Source organism: Crassostrea angulata, chromosome 8 (assembly GCF_025612915.1).
Source record: "Crassostrea angulata isolate pt1a10 chromosome 8, ASM2561291v2, whole genome shotgun sequence".
In the NCBI taxonomy this organism is placed as follows: domain Eukaryota; kingdom Metazoa; phylum Mollusca; class Bivalvia; order Ostreida; family Ostreidae; genus Magallana; species Magallana angulata.
The window spans coordinates 39,350,210-39,361,227 of NC_069118.1; the positions used below are offsets into that span (position 1 = coordinate 39,350,210).

At 33.0% G+C, this 11,018-nt stretch overlaps 1 protein-coding gene and 1 pseudogene across 1 annotated transcript; one reads left to right on the plus strand and one right to left on the minus strand.

Annotated features, from left to right (window-relative positions):
* Window positions 1–2,088: 2,088 nt before the first annotated feature.
* LOC128159868 (basic salivary proline-rich protein 1-like) lies at window positions 2,089–6,137 on the minus strand. Its single transcript, XM_052823082.1, has 2 exons — window positions 5,946–6,137; window positions 2,089–3,666 (listed from the first exon to the last, which is right to left on the minus strand). The coding sequence occupies exons 1-2, from the start codon at window positions 6,030–6,032 to the stop codon at window positions 2,899–2,901; spliced, it is 855 nt and encodes a 284-aa protein (XP_052679042.1). The 5' UTR covers window positions 6,033–6,137; the 3' UTR covers window positions 2,089–2,898.
* A 2,278-nt stretch (window positions 6,138–8,415) lies between these two features.
* On the plus strand, window positions 8,416–10,345 carry LOC128159863 (uncharacterized; annotated as a pseudogene).
* Window positions 10,346–11,018: the final 673 nt, after the last annotated feature.

An 11,018-nucleotide genomic window follows, 5' to 3' on the forward strand; every position in this document is an offset into this window, starting at 1 on the left:
TCAACCAAATTCAGAATATTGGATTTTTTTGCCATAAATAATAAAAAAACAAACATTTTCCTATTACTTATTCCGAGTTCTTCATGCAATGTAAGGAGATACATTTAAATAGAATCATGTAATTTTTTTTGCAATAATTTGTTTTTTTTCTCTTTCTCTTTTAATATAAGATTTTCTTCATAATATATATTTTCTCTTTCAATATATATGTATATTGTGTAAAAAATTCCTCATTAAAAACCTGAAAAATACATGCGTAGATCAGAAAGGGGAGGGGGTCGGCACCCCTTGAAAATTTTAATAACAAATCAATTTCAAATCAAATTACCGATTATACGCCTCGACACCCCTTCCAACCCCCAGCAGACAAAATATCCCTTGCGCACCCCTTCACGAAAAAAAACCCCACCATTCTTAATTCCGACATGACCTTCGATTAGAAAACTGCATAATTAGTAACGATGTGGAAAAGAATTTTATTAATACTCGGGCACTCGGCACACTTCGGTCGATTTGTACCACATAATCGGAATCAGTCGTGATTTTCCGCATCATTGCCGTCTGTTCATGCGAAGTCCGTACGTGGTGTCATTTGAGCTACGTGTATAAAGTTTCGACAAATAGTGAAATAATCCACGCACATTAACCCTCAGAAATATATACCGGTAAATGTAGACAACATTGAACAATGCGTTAGAAGGTGGATTTTGAAAAAAAGCTAATGGAATGCGTATTATATTTACATGTATTTGCAGACGATGATTTGACAGTTTTGTTCATACCACATTCAGATTTGAGAGGGAAAAATGGAAACAATTCTTTTTACATTTATTATTTTAATAAATATGTAGATCTAAAATTCGGACTACACATGGTTTGAACATATTTTATTGTATATATGATATACACTGGGTTTGAACACAAGTTCCCAAAATTTACTGTCTTTTTTTATATAGTGGTTCTCACCCGAATACAAATACTTTACAATTGTCATAAAACTTCATATATCTATAGAATTAGAAAGGTATAGAAAAAACCCCGAAAACAAAATATAAAACTTATGTAAATTTGCGAGAAATGCATGGTTATTTCCAATCTATAATTTCTAAATCGTGTTCAAACAAAAAGTGTTATTCATCTTTCTTTCCACACACACTGTACAGGTACGTAGCATGGGGGGGGGGGGGGGGGCAAGTCCACACTTTTCTGCGCAGCAAAGATTTTTCTTAAATTTACATACAAAAAATTGAATGAACATGGAGTCCCCCCCCCCCCCCCCCCCATGTAAAAAATTGAATTGAAAATAAGGAAATGAACAGTGAAATTGAAGTTAAAGGAATACTTGCTGCCCCCCCCCCCTCCCAACGGATTAGGATTTTCAGGAACCCCCCCCCCCCCCCCCCCCCATGGATTAGGATTTTCAGGATCCCCCCCCCCCCCCCATGGATTAGGATTTTCAGGATTTTTGAAAGTAACGTTTTTTATTTTGCTTTTCGAGATTTTTTGGATGAGTCTGCCCCCCCCCCCCCCCCCCTTTAAAAAACGATGCTACGTGCCTGTACTGTAAACAGAATTACACACATATTATTTAAATCAAACCTTGAAAATGAGCTTAATCGTGACCATGCCCCTTTAATATCAAGCTGTATACATGTTGTTGTATTTTATTTTGATCAGATGCCACTCTTGCATACATGAGGCAAGAACAGTAACTCTTGCATGCGTTTTGTAAAAAAAATCATCACTCGGCCTATTCCGTCAAGTACTCTTCTCAACTTGACGGAAAAGACCGAATGATGCTCCGATTTGCGTCTCGTTCTGAAAAGGATTATAATGCAATTAAAAATTGTTCATAAGTCGATCGGCTCCCTTTCCTTATTTTAAATACGTAAACGTTTATTGATACCTTACATGGGCGGATCTAGAGGGGGAAAATGAACATTTATTAAATTTACATAGTACACCGTAAAATTATCGCAAATATGCCTCGGACCCCCCCCCCCCCCCCCCCCCCCCCCTCGGAAAAGTATTCTGGATCCGTGCATGCCTTATCAATTTAATAGTTTCTTATACAAGTCATGTATATAGAAGAAGCTTGCAGATTTAATTAGTCAACCTTATTCTACATTTATCAGCTCTTTTAAATCTAAGTTTATTCTGTCACGTTGTATGCCAGTTTGTAATAATTACATGTAACTATAAGTGATAGGGACTGTAAGTAATAACATACATTTTCCAATGCCTTTGTCTGTGATAACACTACGAATCGATTCAATTTATTATCCTTGAGCTTTACAACTCATCGGAATACAAATTATAATACATATAAAATTATATATTATTTAGTGTACAGTCCAATATATTCAAATGACGAATTCTTTGGGCGAAAGCATTATGTTTGCATAATTAATATTCTAATATTTAATTGTACAATTGCTGAAATTTTTTTTAAAATAAGTAATAAGAAATCCTTCTTTGAATATTATGAGGTAATGATTTCGGTCTGGGCCTTAATCACGCCCGACCAAAAGTATATCACTTCACCTCATACTACTCAAAAAAGATTATTTATTCCTTAAATTACTTTTTTTCCAGTCATATTGATTAATCAATAAAATATGTTCAACACAATTATGTGTGAATACATGCACAGTGTGGTTGTTATATACCTAAGATAAAACAAATTTAATGCAAATTAAAATTCAACTTAGATATCATTATAAATCTAAGTATAATATACAAATTAATGTATTATTGGGAAAAAAATTGTATCTAGAATGTAATGGAAAAAAAACATAGTTACACAAAGTGTAATTAAGAGTCAATCACATTCAATATAAAGGAATATCGGTTTTTTTAACGTTTTTTCTTCCTACATGCATATCTCGGATATCCAAACTATTCTTCTTCCGAGAGAATGTTTTCTAGAGACCGAAGAAAATCGTAGACACGCTTCTGAGGTGGGGGCGGCTTGGATCCTGGTGGCGGTGTCGGATAGTCTCCCGTTTCTCCAGGTGGTGGTGGTTTTTCTCCATCTTCATTGTCTTTCTTTGGCGGTTTACATCCTAGTGGCGGTGGTGGATATTTTTTCTCTTCTCCAGGTGGTGGCGGCGGTGGACACTTGGGTTCCTCTTGTCGCCTTCCTTGGAATCTGCGCTGTTCTTCTTTTTGAGGCGGTGGTGGTTTTTCTCCGTCTTCATTCTCTTTCTTCGGCGGTTTACATCCTGGTGGCGGTGGTGGATATTTCTTCTCCTCTCCAGGTGGTGGCGGCGGTGGACACCCGGATTCCTCTTGTCGCCTTTCTTTGTATCTGCGCTGTTCCTCATTTTGAGGCGGTGGTGGTTTTTCTTCATCTTTGTTTTCTTTCTTTGGCGGTTTACATCCTGGTGGCGGTGGTGGATAGTCCTTCTCCTCTCCGGGTGGCGGTGGCGGTGGGCATTGTGGCGACGGAGTTTGTTTCTCTTGTCGCCTTTCTTGGTATCTGCGATGTTTATTTATCTGATTTGGCCACCGTCCATTTTCCTGTGGTGGCGATGGTCTTTCCCTCCCTTCACCTTGGTCCTCGCTGCGTTTTGTCTGCTTTGAAGGAGGACATTCTGGGGAGGGATTCGGTCCGGTGTATTCTGGGGGACATCTCAAAGGTTCTTTATTTTCACCATCGTCTATCTAAAGCAATATATCATAGGAATAAATTAAAGGTTGGATTATCATCATCTTATCTTTATTATCTTATAAAACATAAAATAACATGAAATTAAATTGAATAGACTTTACGTTGTTTTTAACATTATTACTGTACAACTGAAATTACGACAGAATTTAATCTTGCATGCAATCTTTAATCAATAAATTCATATTCAAATGAATTTAAGGTGGAATGTCCCTCTGATAAGAGAGATAACTTCTGTAGAAAATAATATCACTTTGTTTCTGTTAACTCACAATTATTAATGCATGTAACAACAAGGGAGGTGGTGCATGGTCCCAATTTATGTTGGAAGGCGATACACGTATTTGAATTCAAAGATAGAAAAAGAAAATTAGAACTGAACCCCATGGCTCTTTTGAAGCAGGGGGGGGGCAAAAAAGTAAAGAAAACTTTTACAAAATATTACAAGAAATGTATCATATTGATAAAGTATTTATGAGGCAATATCTACATGACTATTCCTCCCCCTCTCCCCTCCCCCCTCCAGATGGATTTTTTTTTTTTAATAGAACTTAATTTTATGTACTTGTTCAGTACATGTACAGTACATGTTTGATGTTTTAGGCCAGAGAATATTTAGATTGAATATTTTTATTTCTCTATCTATAGCTCGTTCACAGAGCTGAATGAATTATAATTGGGAAAAATGTGACCAAGACAATTAAAAATTCTAGACTTAGTTGAAATCGTTTAATTAAAACTTATTACATTTCAAATGTTTAAAATTGAATAAAGCTTTTCTATTCTGAGGGAGCAGATATGGGAAAACAAATTGAAAAAAAACCCTAATATCTCAGCTCATTTGATTCAAGACAGTATATCCCTGTATTGATATCATACCAATTACTGGAAGATTATTCACTTGATCCCCTTTTTGTGTTACATTACAAAATGCTCTGGTTTACATTTTTAGGATTTCTTAAATATATATATCCATTTACTATTATCTTATCCAAATTTAAAAAAGAAAACCTTTTCTGAAATATGAGAAAGTGTGGCAATTTTTCTTGCACTGTATGTAAAACATGTATGTAAAACCTTCAATAGTCTATGATAAAGAAAGATAACTCTTGCTGATTGAAGCAATTTTTGTTGCAAACCTATACAACAAAGTGCTATTCTAAACTAAAATGCAGCGCTTCAATATGTTTTGTAATATGAATTGAAAATGTATATAACTATATATTATTTTCATATACATTTTGGATTTTTAATTTTATGCTGCGATGGTGAAATTTTGTTTTTTCTAATCACTATGTCTAGTTTTCTTCATATCATGATTAGACATTTTATCAATTTTTGAAAAACCTAGCAGCGCTTCATCACTTAAGATTTGTTTCATATGAATCGATTGATATTGACTTTGATGAAAATCAATATGAAATTTTTTTAAAAAATTTAAGGCAAAATTAATAGCAGAGGGATATTACACCTTAAGTCCATTATCAGGTATTTAATACGGATAGTCATGAGAAAAAAATATTCAAAAAGCAAAATAGTACTTTAAAAAAAACAAACATAACCCGCGTTATCGATTGAGGCAATTTTTCTCTGCAATGATTCCTACCTTCATAACCCGCATGGATCATTAAAAAAAGCATTTTTGTTTTGTTAATATTTACATCTTCTTTTAAGAAATTAATAAAGTGATTGTAAAAAGTAGGTTGAATTACTGATAATTCAAATCAGTACGATAACTAAAAAAAAGAGCCAAATCGTCTCCTATGGTAATTTAAGTCTGCCTTCATCATGATTATTTCGCGCAGTCCGTGATTTTCCTGAGGTCGCTGTAGGTTTCGACCAATCGATAAACGGGACAAGTAGTTTTCAGCCCAGTTAAAGTTTGCATAAAGATATGAATTTTGATTTAAAACTATTATACTAAGTTTTCGTAAGAAACGGAGGGAATCATACTCGGTAGATGCAAATATATCACAATTAAATTCAGACTTTTTAATATATACAAGTTCAAAACTTTCTTCATTAAATTAACTTTAGTTCGTTTATGAAAATATGAAAATCAAAGCCAATATCTTTAATAAAATAACTTTAGTTCGTTCACGAAAAAATGAAAGCCATTATATATAAATGTACATCATTAAATTTTATTCAGTTTATTTAATATTAATATACAATAAGCTTTGAAATTTGCTTTGACAATTTTAACACCATACATGTCGAAAAAAAATGTATGCATTAAGTACATGTATTGCATTTATTTATCAATAATACAAACCTTTGCTTTTGCAAGAAGTTCCCGTTTGAAGTTGTAAGGGAATGCCCAAACTGTGCATATCCCGGCCAGTAAAATCAACACCTTCATTTCAACGATGAACTTCACATCAACCGGATAGATGCCGATTTAGAGATTTTATAGCTTAGAAAATAATTAATCATAAAAGTTCACCTAGTGCTTTACAGAAAATCCACCCAGCTAATAACATAACAACCTTTTCAATATTTTATAATTCTAATACATACATATATAAAATAGAATGAAAAAAAAAATGATGGTGAAAAAATTACATTTCTCCTGTTTTGTATAGAATACTTTTTTCAGTTTTGGATTCAGTCAGGTTGAAAAGTTTAAATCTAATTTTGTTTAATTCTGGCTTAATTCAGATTTATTTCGGTTCAAAAGTCAAGAAAAGGTTAAATCCGCTACGCATCTGTGAATGGCGTCACTGCTGGATTAGGTATACCATTCAAATGTATGCATTAACAAAACTTTAATTTCTGTGTATTGTATATAATAAGATTAAAAAGATTTTTTTACACAGTCCTGGAATAAACACAATTGATGTGTTATAGGATTTGTAGCATAAGCAGGGGAAGGGGTGTTTTGCAATATGAATTATAATAAGCTTAGTTCCTGCATATATATTAATTTAATGATACTGTAAATCTTTCATTGAGAGAGAGAGAGAGAGAGAGAGAGAGAGAGAGTATTAAATTCACAAAAACAACGTATTTTGAATCATAACTGCTAAATCCAACAGCTGCATAATATTCAGAGCTTTTTAAGAATGCTTGAAATTAATTTTAAAAAATTGATTTTGTGAGTGGTAATATTGCGACTTAAATTTTCTTCCGCATTTCTACAGCTGGACAACTAGCGTGTTTACTTTCAATGCTGTATGTAAATCAGATGTTTATATGAGTTAGATATTTATAATTGCATCATTTTTCATTATGATGAAATATAAATATAAGCTCTTCCCTATGAACGGAGTTACCTCTTCCTGTTCTTATTTATCACACATTAAAATCTACACACGCACAATGATTAATTTAAAAACGGATTAGATATTAAATATAGTTAAAGTTACCATCATAAGTTATTGCATACACCTCGTACTAATTATACATGTATTACATATTATCTTTAATAGAAAAGAAAGGGCTTTTATGTAATAATAAAAACTTTATCATTCTTCGAGTATTATGAGGTGAACATTTTGGTCGGGGCGTGGTCAAATCCAATGAAGTCCGAAGAGATTTGTGATAGATTTGATCAGTTCCGACCGAAACTATCATCTCAATTATTCAAAGAATGGTTCCCTTTAACTTATATTTATATAATGATTACATATTGCAATATTAACATTTTTATGTGATTTTATTTCTTTACATGTAGTTGTGAAAACCCCGCCTCAACAACACGTCATTTGAATTTATTGGACTTTACAATACAAAATCGATTTGTAGTGTTATCACAGACAAAATTACTGAATAATGTCAATATTAGGCTGTAAACGCATATTTTAATGATGCAAATCTGTTATATTTGGTATCTGACCACGCGCACACAAGTATCAACTTTGTGCAAATGAGATGACGGAACTCCACTTCTATATATGCACATGTGATAGCCATAGGATTTGTTGCTAGTTTCAGTATCTGAAAACCGAGAAGTGTTACATAATTATATGTAAACTCATCTCTATCTTCCATTCTACATTTAACTTGTTATTTTGTAACGTACGTTTTATTTCGGAACAGATTAATCAGACAAGGTATATAGTATTTACATTTAATTTACTTATTCTTCACAAAGAACTAGCCAATCAACTATTGTTTTTGTTTTTCAAGAATATTTGTTGCTAAAAAAATAGCTTTTAAGTCATGTGTCTATTGGCTCCGTTTTCGGCATTCAACCTCCAGATTACACTTTAAGAAAGACATTCATTTGGTTTATTCCTGTTATTAACAAGTGGAAGGATTCAGTGCTGAAATAGATACAGTAAAAACTAGTTTACAAAGTGTTACTGATTTTTTTTTTTCATTTAAAGATGACAGAAGACATTCATTACTAGTAAAGATATATCATTGATCAATAATAAATCAAAGGAAAAAAAAATAGTGAATAGAGTAAAATAAAACTGTAACAGAAGTGTATTTAAACTAAAAAAAAAAAATAAAGTAACAATTCTTATAGTTTGTTACAGTTCTGGCTTTATCAATTCCAATGCATCCATTTATATGTGTTGTGAAAACAAAACGAGTAACTTTGGTGTGTATATATATATATATATATATATATATATATATATATATATATATATATATATATATATATATATATATATATATGCGCATAGGCTTCATTCATTTTTAAGAAAATTTAAAATGGCGAAATGATTGTGAAATTGTAGCAAATTATAAATAATTAATATAAAAATGTCTACCTTTTTTTAATAAAGAGAGGCTGTGACATGGACCCCAGCCTTGGTGAACAATATGTCTTGCGGTGTCATCTATGTAAAGCCTTTGTCCCCATTATGCACTGTGACTTTTGTCAAGTACATTTGTGTAAAGCCTGTGTGGGGGACCATCTCTCAGATGAATCCAAAGACCATAAAGTGGTGCCAATAAATAAACGAGAATCTGCTCCTACATGTTTTAAACATTCATCAAAACAATGCATTATTTACTGTGAGCAATGCGACATTCCTATTTGTGTGCATTGTATTTCCTCTGGTGAGCATGAACAGCATAAAAAAGTGGACATTATGAAAAGTTTCGAGAAGAAGAAAGAAGTATTGCAAAGAGATCTAGAAGTATTAGAGAAATCCATTTTTCCACAATATCAAGATATTTCATCTTACTTTCGAGTTCAGAAAGCTGATCTGAATGAACAATCCCAGAAATTAAGAACTGAAGTTAAAGAGCATGGAGGATATTGGCATAGAGTAATACATGCAATTACCAAACAATTGACATCAGACATTGATGAGATGAAGTCTAAATATTTGGCTATCTTACATAAAGAAGAAAATAATATCAACCGCATAATTTCTGAGATTACACATATTATTGCTGATCTTAAAACACTTCTAGAATCAAATGATGTAAGTCTGATCTTTTCTTATGGATCCCGCAATGCTGAATTCAATACCTTACCATCTGTTCAAAAATTTGCCTTACCCAGTTTCAAACCTCAAAAAATCGACAAAGTACAGATTTATCATCAGTTTGGTTCTTTGATAATGTCAAATGAATACGGAAGTACAATGAATGTTCAAGCATCTCCGTCTTCTTGCCAAGATATGCTAGTTTCAAAAACAAAACGAGTCATAACAAATATAGAAACGGAATTTGGAGAAATAAATCGGTTGTACAGTGTGTGTTGTCAGAGTGATCAAGAAGTGTGGACGTGTAGCGATGACCATTTCATGAGACTCTTCAATCTTCAAGGAGAATTAGTGAAGTCAATCGAAACCAAGTCAGGAAATAAGCCAAATGACATTGCAATAACAAAGAAAGGCTATCTAGCTTATATTGATGACAGTAATCGTACTCTTAACATAGTTAAAGAACCTCGGATAAAAGAAATTCTATTAAGAAGATGGAGACCCCATGGTGTCTGTACTACCTCCTCTGGTGACCTCCTGGTAATCATGGACAGTGATAATAACAGAGAATCAAAAGTCGTGCGTTACTGTTGTTCAAAAGGAAAGGAGAAACAAAGTCACCAGTTTGATACCAACGGTCAACCTCTGTATTCATCTGGTGACATAAAACACATTAATGAAAATAGGAACGAAGATATCTGTGTATCTATCTGTTGGGCCGGTGCTGTAGTGGTGGTCAGCCGAGAAGGAAAATATCGCTTTACATACAATGGACCATCCACTACTGCCACCAGATCATTTAATCCTTACGGCATCACTACGACAGCCAGTGTCGGATCCTGACGACCGACTGTGACAATCATAGTATCCATATCCTTGATCAGGACGGACAGTTCCTTCGCTACATTGACAACTGCGGTTTATGTTTTCCATACGGTTTATGTTTGGACACAAAAGACAACCTCTTTGTGGCTGAATGGAAATCGGGAGTTGTTAAAAAGATCCAGAACTATATGTTTCCACCCTGCTGATTACCATCAAACAATCAAACTTATGGCACAGAAAACATTTATCAAACTTTCCTCATACTATATGTATAGACTATGCTACTTGTACCGGCATGTGTACCACTTACATTATTTAAATAAGATTTGAGAATAAAACGCAAGGTGTTATAGTCATCTGTTGATATTAATGTGAATTAGAGTGCATTGTATTTGAAATACTTTTTCCAGTTCAGAATTTTTCAAATCTTACAATATTTAACTAGATATACGTTTTAAAGTTTTTGACAGCTGAAATTTTTTAAATAATTAACCCGCTGCGCTACATGTACAATTGTCAAGGGGCTACTAATATTGTGACGTACTTCTTATCGAATAAACAATAAAATAAAGTATATAATTTTATAACCTTTTTCTTTCGAAAATAGATTACCTAGCCATGAAGCGCATTGGGATTGAGCGTAGCTATGCATATGTTAGTTATGTTTCGAATGCCGCTGGAATTTTTATAAATAATACTTTTAATAAAATCTAAATATATATATATATATATATGTTTGGGGCAAATATTGTAAAATTCTAAACAGGTGAACGTAATTTGATTACCATGCAGGGGATAATATCCATTGCACGCGGGTCCTGTACTATGACATATTCCACATTGAAAATTGACCTTTTTTTTCCTAAACCCCGTTGAAAAAAATCTCAAACTTAATGTGTATTATTGTGTTATACAACATGAACGATAAAATGCTGATTTTGTAACTATGCTAAATAACACACCCTTTGAGATATCAATCAAAATATCTTAGCGTTCTGTTAAGTATTGTATATATTGATAAAAACATTAATTTAATGAGCAATCATGTTATATGCAAATGTAAACCCAGAAAACTGTATATAATGTTTGGTTTTTTGCTAAATTGTGTTGAGTCACATATCTTAAAACTG

Excerpts from the sequence above, each read along its gene's own strand:
- LOC128159868 (XM_052823082.1), bottom strand. The coding sequence starts at position 6,032 with ATGAAGGTGTTGATTTTACTGGCCGGGATATGCACAGTTTGGGCATTC. Across the intron at positions 3,667-5,945 it reads AACTTCTTGCAAAAGCAAAG|ATAGACGATGGTGAAAATAA; the intron begins GTTTGTATTATT and ends ATATTGCTTTAG.